Raw genomic sequence first — 14,212 nt, 5'->3', positions numbered from 1 at the left:
GAACAAGCATAGTTTTGGGGAAAGGGCTGTAAGAAACATGACAATTTACAAAATATGCTGGTAAAAATCCTTTCTCAACGACAGAGGATGTGAAAGTGCGAAGGCAGCAGCACAGGTGCATTTATCCTTTACATAAAGGGAAATAATTACCCAGCTGAGGCCGAACTGATGGTTTTATTTTTGAATTATTCTAAGAACAAAAGAAATGAATGCACAACTTTTGATTTTAAGGATATCTAATTGTTAATTTGGAAATGTGTGAAACAGCTATAACTATCCAATTTTGATACAGAGATAATCAACAATGAAGAGACACTGTGCAAAATGTCCAAGTGTGTTCTCCTCCACATGAACAATCTTAAGACCACTTCACCTATGTGCTCAGTATTGAAGACAAATAATTGTCTCAAAATGTTCATCTATTAATTTTGCACTATGCCTGGTGACTACAGAGAAATTAAAGGAATGTGAAATTTATTTTCTACAAAGTTACACTTCTCAAAAATGTGGGAAAAGCTTGAAATTTAAATTCTTCACCAACTTTAGTTCTTTTTTTCTTTAAACAGGCATTGGTTTTCTACTTCTGCAAAAACAAAGAAAAAGAAGATGAAACTTGACTGACAACTTAAATGGAAAGTTTTCAGAGCCACGTTAGGAAGCAGAAAGAAGAAAATAACTTCCCAATGACAATTACTGCACAAGAACTTTTTATTCACATTTAGCTGACAAAAAAAAAAAAAAAACAGAAAGAAAACAAAAAAAAACAAATAGGTATTTTTTTTTAAATCTCAAGAGATGCTATGTTTAAATATCAGGTACATGATTTCTCCAGACACACCCCTTCTCAGCCCCACATGAGGAGTCGATGCATCCAGCATGCTTTCTAAATGAAAATGCATGGACCAGAGACGTTTCCTTGGGAACTGTTTTTTCTTACGGGCATTGTACAGTTATGTTGGTATCATCAAATTTCTATTAAAAATTTAACTTTACACTTAGTTGGGCAACACAAAGAAATTATTAGCTCCATTTCTTTATAATCTAGCTGCCTAAATGCATCTGTAAGACACCAGATCGTCCCCAAATGTTTCGTGCATAAGGAGGACACATTGTCTCTTAAGTAGTATTTTACGTCAGTGCATTCTTTTCTGTAAGGCACAGACAGACTCTTCAGAATACGTACGGCACTTTTTTTAGTGTCACTTCCTTCTCCCTTTTCCACTTCTTGATTAACCATGCCCCACACCCACCTCCACCCCCACCCCCAGGAGCGTCAGCCTTAGCAAAGCTGTAACTAGGGACCGGATTCCTTCTACTCACACACATTCCTGGACTGCTTCTCAACTACAATAAGTGTGGGCTCAAAAACAGTCAAATTCACATTAAGATGATCCAAACAAAGACGGGGGAAAATAAATCTCTTGATCCCTTTTCCAAATATACTGCATCCCCAAGTAAAATATGAACGTTCTAGTTTAATAATGTAATAGAAGTCCTTGTTAAAGTATAAATGACAAGTTTTATTTAAGAAGTAATCATCCTGATCCTACACATATGATGTGTTCTAACGCCACCTCGGGGGCCTTGCACATCACGTTTGGGGCCACACGGATCGCCGCTCTCCTCCAGGAGCTCGGCCACTGACAAGCAGGCTATAACTCACGAGCTATAACGCACCGGGATTTTTGAAAATAAGGTACTTCATGAAGCAGAATGGAAAAGAAAATTAAAATGCACAGCTTATATTCATCTACAAAAATAATTTTTCCCAGTTGTGAACTATTATGCTTGAAAAATGCTAGCATCCTCCGAAATATTTTGCTTAAATTATGGTGCAGAACCTCAATTTTGCAAACTTTGAAAAGGCACACTTTTGTGTTATCTAAGCAGTTCCCTGAGAGCATAAGGAATGTTATGAACTTAATGAAACATTTCAGCCTTTAGAAGAGTCTTCATCAGGAGGATACCTCAGATGTAAGGGTCTCTTGAGGACCGTAAGAAAACCTGTGGGTTAAGCGGAGGAAAAGAAACAGCTATGAAAAGTAGGACCCGCTGAGAAGTCACCCTGAGGAAATGATGAGAGGTGACAAGTTTGCCCCTGTCCCAAAGGATGATTATCCTTCTATAAGCTGCTGGAATGCTTTTTTGACTTTACTTTGAGACACTGCCATTTTCCGTGACTGAGTCATTGGGTCACGAGACTTTCTTGTAAAACTGCGTGTAGCGAGCACAGGATGCAGGCACGGATGGGGGTGCAGGCACGGATGGGGGTTCAGGCACGGACGGGGGTTCAGGTGTGGGGAAGAGGCTCAGAGGCCACTCGCTCTTTCTGGAAAGGAGTTTGATCAGATTGCTTTCCCATTAACACCACGTGGTATCAGCTCCCCTAAGAAAACTATTGGTAGGAGTAGAAAGGTGGGTGACTTTGGAATCTGAAGACCCTCAGGAGGTGGGATGAGCTACGGGGAAGGCCCCGAGTCAGGAGAGGCCAGCAAACCTCACAGGAGTCTGGACGCCCCCAGGGCATGAGGAGATGGAAAAGCCTGCAAAAACTGAAGGAAGAAAGATCTTGTTCTCAGGAAAAGAGCTGGAAATGTACACTTCCCTTCCTCCAAACTGGTCACACTTCTTTTTCCAAGACCCAAAACTCAGGCCGGTGCCTTGAGGGTGACAGGCCGGCCACAGTAGGGTGTAGCTGCCTCAGCTGCTTGGCCTGGGAACTCAACCACCAATCGTAACACTGAGTCTGTGGGGAAGGCGTCTCACAGTCCGCCTGCGAGCCAGCTGTTTGGACCGGGACAGAGATCCCTTTTTAAGACGCTTACTGTGGGCAATTCTTGATGGGTGCTCTCAGCTTTAGAATGTAATCAATGTGCTTGGAATCTTCAAAATATATTCTAGGGTATAAAGAAAAAATGAACCTTTTATAAGGAGAAAAAAATGCCCAACTTTGTGTCACCAGGATGAAACTTTTGCACATCCATATACAGCACTACTTCCTGTGCACGTTTACTCCTTAAACGAGACTCACGTGCTGCAGCAGAAACGTCTCTTTTCAGACACACAGCAAACCTAATAAGTGATCGCTTCAATAATCCATTCTGTTATTAGGGCATAGCTACAAAAATCCTGCATGCAAGTACTTCATATCATTCTGGAAACACAACCAAGAGGCAATGCTTTAAGGCCACATATTAAGGCTACCTTGGTTATTCGAAATGTGTATAAGCAACAAAGACACTTTTGCAAAAGACAGTATAAACTAAACACTATTTCCATCTCAGGAAAATAAAAGCTATTGCAAGTCAACTAGACATTCAAAATGGTATCTTAAAACTTATTGCTATCATTCTCTTGCAGGAAAGATTACTGCTCAAAACTGTCCATTTCGGAACACCAAGAAATTCTCACTTTTTTGTTATTTTAAAGCAAGCCTACATCAGAATAAAGACTTTTCAAATTAAACTTTTCTTTTGCGTTAAAAGTGAAATTTATTACAATACAGTAAGTGCAAGTGTTATTAAAAATGCTGGTTAAAATTCTAGTGTCTACTAATTTTTCTATATAAACATTGGTGGTGATAACTTCAACAATTCTACATGTACTTAGAACACTGAAAACAAAAAATCATGCACAAGGCCAAAATATCACTTTGCACATTATCCTTTTAGGTATCGCTTTTATCTTCTCCAGGTCCCGGCATCATTCCAGAATCTGAAGAGGTTCGAATTACTCAGATTACAAAATTCAAGGTTTCAGTGTTTGGAACGTATGTCAACTATTACACATTAACAATGCTTTAAAATTATTGTTTATATTCTGATCAAGTGGTTCTATTTCCCCTATTTCCCTTTTTTAAAAGGTCTTGGACAAAACACTGAGCTATAAAAACTGTGATTACAGGATCCAGCATGACATGTAGTCCCAAAGAATCATTTAAAAGTGGCATAAAGTGTTATATATATATAAAGTCCTACAGGACATGAAAGACAGTAAGTCCTTCAACACGTAAATAAAATGAAGCAGCTCATTCGTTGCTTTGCTCACTCAGCTCCTATGTGTCTACAGAAAGCAGCAGCCAGAGCCACCTCGAAGCGAGGGCCTATCAGAACTGGGGGTGGGGGAAAGTGGGGGGGCGGGCAGCACAGGCAAGGAGCTGGGGAGAAGGGTCAGAACATAAAGGGGAAGTAAACAGTGTTACCCATCTAGTCTTCCTCATCCTGCTAACCCGGACTGGTTTCAGCCCGGTCTCCCCTCCCTGCCTCGCAGTGGGTTATGCTGGGGTTAGTCTGTCCCCCAGCACTGAGAAAACAGCCACTGCCTTTCAGACAGTATGAAGGCATAGTTATTCCCTACTGAGGACATGTCACAAATTTGTGGCACAGCCTATATATTATGGGTTTGGACATTTCACCAAAGAGAGTCTGAACTAGGCCTCACCATGAGGCCAGGTGAACAAATGAGCAGCTAACGCTCAGAGAGGTTAAGCGGTTCAGCCAAGCGGAAGACAAGGAAGCTGGGTGTGAAGCCGATCCCTCTAGAGCGCTTCTCAGACTTCAATGTGCATACAATTCACCTGAGATCTCATCAAAATGCACTGGGTCCAGGGTGGGTCCTCAGATTCTGCATTTCTAATGAGCTCCTAGGAGATGCGGATGCTCTTGCTCTTGGTCTGTGGGCCAGCAAGACTCTACAGCACAAAGCGGGAGCCACCTGTCTCTCTGGGCCACGAGTAAATCTCGGAAGTCCTGTGCAAACGGAGAGCTGCTCCTGTGTTACCTGCCTCCCAAGCCCAGGGCCAGGCAAGAGGTGCAGGTGCCTTGTAGAAGTGAGACGCTGGCTACGAGACTGTGTTAATGTATTTTCTGAGAGCACCATGACCATACGAACAGCCAAACAAATAACATAATTCAACGTGAGTATAGACTGACAATAAAATTACTCTTTTTCTCATGTAGTCTTCCTTAAAGTGAACATGATATAAAGGTATAAAAAAACCAGCATAGTAAATTTCATAGTAAAAGGCCACATGTGCACACATATACACATAGTATGAATTCTAAGAAATTAAATGCATTTTATCAGAATAAAGTGCTACCACTGCTCCCAGCTAAAATCATCTCCTCTTCCAAACACAAGGAAAAAACCTAGAATCGTAAGGAAAATGACGGCATTGCCTGCCAGCACGAGGCCACAGGCTCCCCATTTGATCTGAAACACAAGAAAAGAGGATTAAATCTTTACTTTCTTCATATTGTACTCTTTGCAAATCTCTCTTATTTTCTGCATTAGAAACATCCAATGAAATATTACACAAAACTGCTAAAAGGCTTAATGATGTAACAGGCGGGAGGCAGTGAGCTATTCAGTAATTAGTCTAATTACTTTGTGACGCTTGTTAATTAAGTCTAGCATCATCCTTAACATCTTCCCCATTAGATATATTTCTCTACTTGTTTTCAACAGTGAACGATTGCCTTAAGTAAAATATACGTAGCAAGATTATGAACAGACCAATTACAATATTGGGTGCCCAAAGTTCTGCATGCATTGCCTTCTTCCATGAAAATAGGAATTGGAGAACAATGAGTTGGCCTGTTTCTTTTCTAGGCAAGAAAAGACTCTAAATAATAAAATCTGCACGTAAATGAAAGCGGCTCTCCAGCTTGGCAGATGGTTTTACAGAGGCTCTGCCGGGGGGTGACAGTACCCTCTAGTGGGCATTTTTTGTTTTAATTTTACCAGTAGAAAACATCAATGAGTTTCTTCATAAAACGTGATGCAGGATGGAAAGGTAGAAATAGAAATCTTTACAGGAAAACTGAAGTAGTATAAGGCACAAGAAGAATAAGGTTATGACACTCTTGCATTCAAAAACCTTCAGTGCTTCTCCATCATCTACACAGAACTCAATCGGTCACAGCAAGACCCCTCCCCTTCCTAGCCTCATCTCACCCACTCCTTTCTGCTCAATCATATTGTTCTTTGTTCCACATGTTGCATTTTCCCACTTGGGTGCCATTCCATATAATAGCCTTCCCTACTTTATGCAAAGCCGTATTTATCCCTAGAGACCCACATCGAATGGCAGGCGGAATTTCTCTCTTCTTGGTGTTCCTATGGTATTCTGATCATGTTTCAATTATCATAATATATTTATTGTATACTTACCCAGCAAGCTAGTTTCTGTGCTCTATGGGAACAGAGGTAGTATCTGGCTCTTATTCCGAGTGTCTTACAAATAGCAGATGTTCCAAAGATAATTACTGAATGAATAAATAACACTTGTGTATATCCGATATTCAAAGCCACAAGTAAGAGTTTCATGAAATTGAAACAGTATGCAGTTGGGAATAAAAGCAAATAGTATGAAAGAGAGTGAACATCAAAGAATTGAATGAATTATACCCGCAACGTGTGTTTTGGAGACACAAAAAACTTTTATATTGGATGTGAAGATGTCACCTTATTCCCTATATCTTCTAGGAGCTACATAGGTGTCCCTCAATTTAAGCCTTTTGTATTGAGGATGGTGTCCATGATCCTACTTGCAGGAGAATTCAATATGATGCTCATTTACAAAAGTATTGCTATCATTGTCTCTGTGGATTGCCCTAAGAGGCAAGGCTTTAAGAACAATTCCAGATAGCTTAAAGAAGAAAAAACAAGAAATCACTTGGTCTGGCTAAAAGTCGTAAGAGAAACAAAGAAAGCATTCTGAAAACATGGTCAAGATACTGACAGGTGGATCCAAAATGGAGGATTAGAGAAACCAAAACTACGTCTGGCTCTCAGTATTACGTGTAAGCAATGGGAATGAAACCGAGGTTCCTGACACAGGTGTTTGAAGTAGACTCAGCGACAACGGGGCAAAACAAAACTTACCACAGCCACACGAGCAAGAATGATAGGCAGTCCGAAGGCAGAGACGACAATCCCAGTCGTGAAGAAGTACGCCAGTTCCTGACAGGCACTGCTGGCTGCATCGGAGTCATCCGTTGCTCTTTTGGCGATGAAGTGGGGGATGGGAGAGATGACGTAAAAGATCAGGACGAACAACGGCCAGTAAACGCTGTCAGCGGACCCAGAAGAGACCCCAAAAGGAAAGCTCCAGTTACATTTTAAAGACGTACCACTGTTTCAAAGTTTAAGTATTATTTTAAAAGTCTACGACAAAACTTATTTTATTCAATTGTGAATATTAGTAGATAAGATGATTTCTACCAGCAACAGATAAGAAGTAACGATAATTAAAAATTGCTAATATGTAGATAGCTTATACTGTGTCAAGAAACAACTACACAATGTATAATCAAGAATCTTTATTGTTCTCTGTTATTACTGAGCTGTAATTCCTTAAAGGACAGAATCTTAACTTAGTCATCTCTGCGTGCTTTCTGCGTAAAACAAAGCAGGTGCCTTGCCTATCCTAATTCCATAAAGGCCTTGGGAGTGTCTGCACACTGGAAACCTTTCAATGGCTTAGTATAAAACTCGGATCCTTGGCCTGGCCTACAAAGTCTTACATGAGGTCAACCTCTTCCGTCTATTTTGTGCCATCTTCCCTTCCTTCGCTTCACCGGCAGCCACAAGGGCCTTCTTTCTGTTCCTGAAACACTCTGAGCCCATCCCTGCCTGAGGGCCTTTGCACTAGCGCATTCTCTGCTTGGAACGCTCCTCCCTGACCTTCTAGTTGGCCGGCTGCTTCTTATCACGCAATCCACATGCAGAGCTCTCCTCCTAAAGTGGCTCCCCTCACCATGCATTTGAAACACCTCCAGTCACCCCTGGGCCATCAGCCTCTTAACTTTCTGCACAGCACTTACACCTATTTGACATTTTGTTTACAAGAACCGGGGTCTGATCCATCTTGATCAATCGCCATTTATCTCCAGGACCCATAATGAGGTCCTCCGTTAACATTTACTCAATGAACAAGAAAATAAATGGATTTTAAGTTTGACAGGCACGAAAAAGAAATACACTTATTAGTAAAAACTTTAGAAACACTCTAATCTTTATAAGAGATCACAATAATACTGTAATGCAAAAAAGTGATTTTCTTCTCAAATTTCCAATGTTTTCCATATATTAAAAATTGCCATCTGCTTTCCAATTACATTTGCTCTATAAACACTTCAAAAATATTTTTCTCCATCAGTTAGACATTTATTATGCTTCATCCCATGAGGGAAAAAAAAAGCAAAGTCTCTCCTCATTTTTACATATACCCATCACAACAATCCACATCATCACTACACCATGATGTTGTGGTCCATGCAGAGCCAGCAGCTCCGGGCAGGAGCTGGGGTGAAATGCACTGCAACGAGAGCTTCCCATTTCAGCCACAGATCTGGGCGGGGCGGACGGTAACCAAAAGCAACAAGGGAAAGTGTCCCTGCTTCATCAAGAGGACTCAGGACGGGCACACGGAGTTTGAACTTCGAATTTTAGACAGACGGATTATAGTGTTTCAAGAACCAGCGAACGCTATTGGTGGAAGGGGCTTTTACAGATTCTCTAGTTCACAGCCCTTATTACACTAGTGAAGAAACTGAGACACAGCGAGAAGAGGCCTGGAATGGACCCAGCTGTCACCTGGCATGCCTACAGCCAAGAGCTCTCAATTCTTCCTAAAATACAGTAACAGTTTTCTGAAAAACAACCTACGAAACTATGTTCCCATTCACAGTAAACCATCAATATTTAACTAACAGCCCTGTTAATGGAGAAGCAACCTTGTTTATAAACAAAATTTAAACATTAACGATATACGATTCAGTAAACTGGTAGGCCAGGGGTGGGTAAACTTTTTCTGTACGGGGCCTACAGGTTTTCTGGGTCACATCTTCTCTCCGGCCGCTCAAGCAAGTCACCTGGGTGACATCCAGGACCCCTCCCCCCTCGCTGCACCGTGACGTCAATGAGCAAAACCTGTGGGTTCTGCCACCTGGCTCTCTCTCCTTCCTTCCTGCCATTCTTCCGGTTCCTCCTGCCACAGCCCTAACTCTGCCTGACTTACCGCAGGGTCCCTTCCAGGCTCCCCGACTGCAGTCTCAGCCCATTCCTATCCAGTCTCACATTTTGGCCAGATTGACCTTTTTTTAACATAAACCCCCCCACCCTCCACCCCTGTTTTCAAGATACCTTCCCAGCTCCTGTTGCCTGACATATAAAATCCAGCCCCCTCTCATGGCATACAGAGCCCCAAGGACCGACTCGACATCCCTGACCGACCCTTCTGTCACCCGTCCCAGCTACAGGCGATGCTCTATCATAAGGATCCACACGTGGCTTCCTGCCTCTGGGCCTCAGCGGACGGCCTTCCCGCTGCCTGACATCCTCTTTGCCGGGAAATCTGCATGACCTATGACCTGCTTCCTTATCTTCTTCATGTTTCCGCTCACATCAGCCTCTAGAGATGCCTTCCCTGACCACTGTCGCCCCAGCCTCTGAGCCCTCTATTCTTCGCACTACTTGTACCTATGATAGAATGTACATGTTTAGCCTGTTTATTGTCTGTCTCCCCCACTGAAATCTAGACTCTGGGAGAGCAGGACCTTTGTTTTCTTATTTCTTAATCCCTCCTTCCCATAACAGTGTCTGGCGCTTGGTAAGCACTCAACCAACAGCTGTGGAATAAAGAAATCTGTTGAATGTTCCCTTGGCCTGGAACGCCCTCCCTGACTCCTCAGCCCGATAAACTCTTAGTTATCCACAGTCTCAGCGTAAAGACCTCTTCCAGGCAGCCCTCCCTGACTCTCACAGGGAAACACAGACACGCTTTCTTGGAGCCCTCACTGTCGCCTGCACACGTCTCCACCACAGCCGTCAGCTTTCTGCCTGCCTCTCACTCACAACTAGAACTGTAAGCTGCTTGAGGGCAGGACCGTGTCTCTTCATGCTTGTACCCCTAGCTGGTCCAGAGCAGGTGCTCAATAAATGCTTATTAAATGAACATATCAATTTTAAAAAGAGCTGTTCTCTGCACATATACAACTGGCCCACAAAAGGACTGGGTTCATAATTTGGGCTTCATTAACTCATTGGTTAGAGCTTGGTGCCAAACTGACCAAACTCTCGAACACCCATACCAATAATGACAAAGACACAAAGAGAAGAATAGTTCTGGTTGAAGTGACAACTTACCCATAATCCTCTAGGGCACATCCCAGCATAAGAAAAGTCAGTCCAATAGCCCCACTGAAAGATAATGCCACAAGAGCTGTGAAAAATAAAACCAGGAGTTACAGGGCCAAATCAGGGGTTGCCAGGGGCTGGGGTGGGAGGGGAGGAATGGGGAGTGACTCCTAATGGGTATAGAGTTTCTTTTGGGGGTGATGAAATGTTCTGGAATTAGATAGTAGTGATGGTTGCACAACCTTGTGAATATAACAAAAACTATGGAATTTTACATTTTAAAAAGGTGAATTTTACGGTTTGTGAATTATACCTCAATAAAAAAAATTTTGATTGAAAAAAGAATAGGCGGCTAGTCCAGCGGCATAGTGGTTAAGTTCACGTGCTCCTCTTCAGCGGCCCAAGGTTCACTGGTTCAGACCCCAGGCTCAGACCTACACACCGCTTACCAAGCCATGCTGTGGCAGCATCCCACATATAAAATAGAGGAAAGTGGGCACAGATGTTAGCTCCAGGCCAATCTTCCTAGCAAAAATAGGACTGGCAGCAGATATTAGCCCAGGGCCAATCTTCTTCTTCAAAAAAAAATAAATAAATAAAAATAAAAGAACAAAAGGTTTCAGATTTAAGCAAAGGTAGCAATTTACTCATTTCATGAGCTGATGTTACATTTGACTAGCAAATTGCTGCCTACGTCCACTGCTTGTAAGTCATTAGGTAGAGAAAGATCTCCAGCATTTCCAGTCCCCAACCCCCATCTTCTCATGAATTCCCCTTATATTTGTCACAAGAGGCCAGCCAGCCAGTCTGTACAACTCCAGTGAAGGGACACTCCCTCGTGCCCGAGGCAGTTTCTAAATGCTGAAAACTCTCCTTCCTTAAATCACATACAAAACCGGCGCACTGGCCTGGACGCCCTCTGGGCTGTCTTGCCTCCCCAAACCTCAGGGCTTCACAATTTGAAGACTGCTTTCTGTCTTCACAGAAAATGATTCCCAACCAGGATCCACTGAATAAAAGGTTTGTTCCCCGCATCTGTGGGACACTAATCTCCGAGGGGGAAGGAACATATCTGTGCTCATCATGCTGCTGCGTGGGAGACAAAGAATGTTAGCGTTGTTAAGAAATCTTGAGCTCTGAGTCACCAACACGGGTTCAAATCTTAACTCTGCCATCGCCTGGTTACGTTTCTCTGGGTAGAAGCTGAATCTCTTTAAATGCAATCTCTCACACTAAAAGCTTGTGTCCCCCCAAAATTCATTTAAATCCTAATCGCCAGTGTCACGGTATTAGGAGGTGATTAGGTTTTGAGGGCAGAGCCCTGCTAAAGGGGATTAGTGCCCTTATATAAACGGCCCCAGAGAGCTGTCTCACCCCTTCCATCAGGTGAGGACACAGCAAGAGGAAGGTCATTCCTGAAACAGGAAGCAGCCCTCACCAGGCATCGAACCTGCTGGCACCTTGATCTTGGACTTCCCAACCTCCAGAACTGAGAACTAAATGGTTGTATGAGCCCCCCAGTTTACAGAGCCCTAAAGGACTCAGACACCCACCCTCTTCTCTGCATCCCTCTGCTACTGCCCTACAGCAGTCCCTTAGCATCCCATGCCGGCCTCCAATGGTGACTCTTCCAATGCACCCTCCACACCGCAGACAGCGCTCTCTCAGACACATAAAGCTGGCATCACCCCTTCGCAGCTGCTTTCACAGCCCATGAGTCGTTCTGGCACCATGGTCTGACTCCTGACTGCCTTCCAGCTTCAACCCTCACCCCTCTCCCACTATGCCCCGGCCTTACCAACAGAGCTTAAGCTCCTGGAGAGAGCAAAGGATGCTCCTTCACACCCCTGCCCTATGTCACACGTGGTTTTCTCCACTTGGAATAAACTCTGCCCTGGCCCCAACCTTTGCCATGTGAAGCCTTAGTGGTCCTTTTCGATTCAGTCGAAGGTCCTCTTCGGTGAAAACGGTCCTCTTCCTGCTGGAGCAGGATTAAGTAACCTCATCTGTGTTAGTTACCTAGGGCTGCTACAAACAACGTCCCACAAACTCCGAGGCTTAACCAACAGCAATTTATTCTCTCACCGTTCTGGAGGCTGGAAGTCCAAAATGGAGATGTCGGCAGGGCCGTGCTCCTTCTAAAGACTCCGGGGGAGAGCCCCCTACCCCCCCACCCCCTGCCTCTCCTGACTCCTGGTGGTGGCTGGCAACCGCTGGTGCACCTTGGCTTTTAGCTGCATCACCCTTTCCGCCCTCGTCTTCATATGGTGTTCTCCCTATGCGTCTCCACGGCCATGCTTCCCTCTTCCTATAAGGACACTAGTCACGGGGTTAGGGTCCACTCTGATCACCTTAAATTGATTACATCTGCAAAGACCCTATTTCCCATAAGCTCATCTTGACAGCTATGTTCGAACTTGAACATATCTACTTGGGGGACACAATTCAACCCAGAATACTGTGTCTGAGCACACCTTAGACACTCAAACAGTGACATAATTATTTCCAGCTCTTGGCATCCAACAATAATTTCTCATTCACCCTTTATCCCAAGTCTCAGACATCCAGTTGTCTCTCAATAAAGGTCGAACTGCATTATCTGAAAAATGCTTCCTTCCCTTAGTCCTTTTCCATTTCATAGCCTATCTTCCCTTTTACTACCTTATAATTTCTAACACATTCACACATATACATTACTGTTACCCGATAGTTTCTGGGCATGACCAGACACTGTGCAGGCTGAGATACCACTCCTCATCTGTTTTCTGCACTGGCCTCAGATAAATATATTCCACCCTGGACACTGTCCAAGTAAACCACGTTTATTAAATTGTCAAGAAGAAAAGTCAGCTAGAAATAGTGATAAAATGTGTCTGCTGCTAACAGCTCACACGCTCACGAATTTCCTAGTGAATACACATGCGTGCAAATACACTGTATACATGTTTGTAGCAGATGTTGATTACCTGGGGAGGGAAGATCTTTGGGTACAAATTTCAAAGAGGACAGAAACTCCAACATAGAAACAAGTTATGCTACTCTACTCAAAAGATTAGAAATCTAATGGTTTCCTACAAAATAACAGGAAGCTTTCTAATAACCTCCTACCAAGGCCATGCCCCGTTCCTCTGAAGGCGCACAGGTAAGGGAAGCGGGGTCCTTGGGACCCTTTTTATGAACTGCCCCATTCAAAATACATACTGCACAAACCCTAGTTTTTCGTCTGTCCAGAGAGGAATAAACACTTAAGAAAGCAGCATTAAGATTCCACCTAATCTACTCTCCACGACTGCGAGAAATGCAGCATTTCAGGGTGCTTTCCGCCGGGACGCCCGCCTGCAGTCACTCAGCCCAACTGGAAACCCTCAGAACAAGAGGACTAAGTTCTCCCACGGCGAGAACACGGAGACAATGGCTCCGGGAAGAAATGGAAACTGCGGCGCGGCAGGAAAAGGGAGGAGAGGCGTGGGGGTGGACACGTCAGGAAGTGGAAACCTGGTTAGGAACCGGGGAGCGGGGGGAGGGGATGCCGAGGAAGCGAGGAGGCGTCGGGAAGTGATGTTCCCGGCTGGCCCGGGGCTCCCGGGGGCCCGCTCCGGCCAGGGCTCCGCCCGCAGGGGCCCGGGGGCCCGGGAGGGCGTGAGGGCCAGTGGCCTTGCAAACAAGGGGCTAAGGTCCCCCAGCTGCCCTCCACCCGCACCCCACCGGGCGAAGGGAGCGGGCGGGCGCACTCCCACCCGGAAGGCCGGAAGCCCGGCGAGTCCGGCGACCCCACCCCGCCCGCGCGCCGAAAGCGCAGCTCCAGGCGCGGCCAGCGGAGCGGCCACTCCGCCGCAGCCCAGCGCGTCGGCCGCGGAGGTACCTTTAACGCCCGCCATATCTCCCAGCTGGGCCGCGGCGCTTCCGGCTTCCTGCTCGGCCGCCCCGCCCAGGTTCGGAGCACCGCCGGCCGCCCCCGCCCCGCAGAGCCCGCCCCTGCCGCCCCGTCCCTCCCCTCCACGCGGAGCCCGCCCCTGCCGCCCCGCCCCTCCCCTCCACGCGGAGCCCGCCCCTGCCGCCCCGTCCCTCCCCT

General features: G+C 45.1%; 1 protein-coding gene across 2 annotated transcripts; it reads right to left on the bottom strand.

Annotated features, from left to right (window-relative positions):
• Nucleotides 1–684: 684 nt before the first annotated feature.
• LEPROT (leptin receptor overlapping transcript) lies at nt 685–14,092 on the bottom strand. Of its 2 annotated transcripts, XR_006886019.1 has the most exons (5): nt 14,003–14,092; nt 10,150–10,225; nt 6,886–7,072; nt 2,826–5,211; nt 685–2,004 (listed from the first exon to the last, which is right to left on the bottom strand). XR_006886019.1 is itself a non-coding variant. In XM_046645452.1 (4 exons), exons 1-4 carry the CDS (start codon nt 14,016–14,018, stop codon nt 5,095–5,097), a joined length of 396 nt encoding a protein of 131 aa, XP_046501408.1. In that variant the 5' UTR covers nt 14,019–14,092; the 3' UTR covers nt 685–5,094. The 2 variants fall into 2 exon arrangements, 1 of the variants encoding a protein (XP_046501408.1); XM_046645452.1 differs by having other exon boundaries at nt 685–5,211.
• Between the last annotated feature and the right edge of the window lie 120 nt (nt 14,093–14,212).

This window comes from Equus quagga, chromosome 18 (genome assembly GCF_021613505.1).
Source record: "Equus quagga isolate Etosha38 chromosome 18, UCLA_HA_Equagga_1.0, whole genome shotgun sequence".
Taxonomy (NCBI): Eukaryota; Metazoa; Chordata; class Mammalia; order Perissodactyla; family Equidae; genus Equus; species Equus quagga.
The sequence above is the reverse complement of the archived record's forward strand: the minus strand, read 5'-3'. Positions and strand labels throughout refer to the sequence as shown.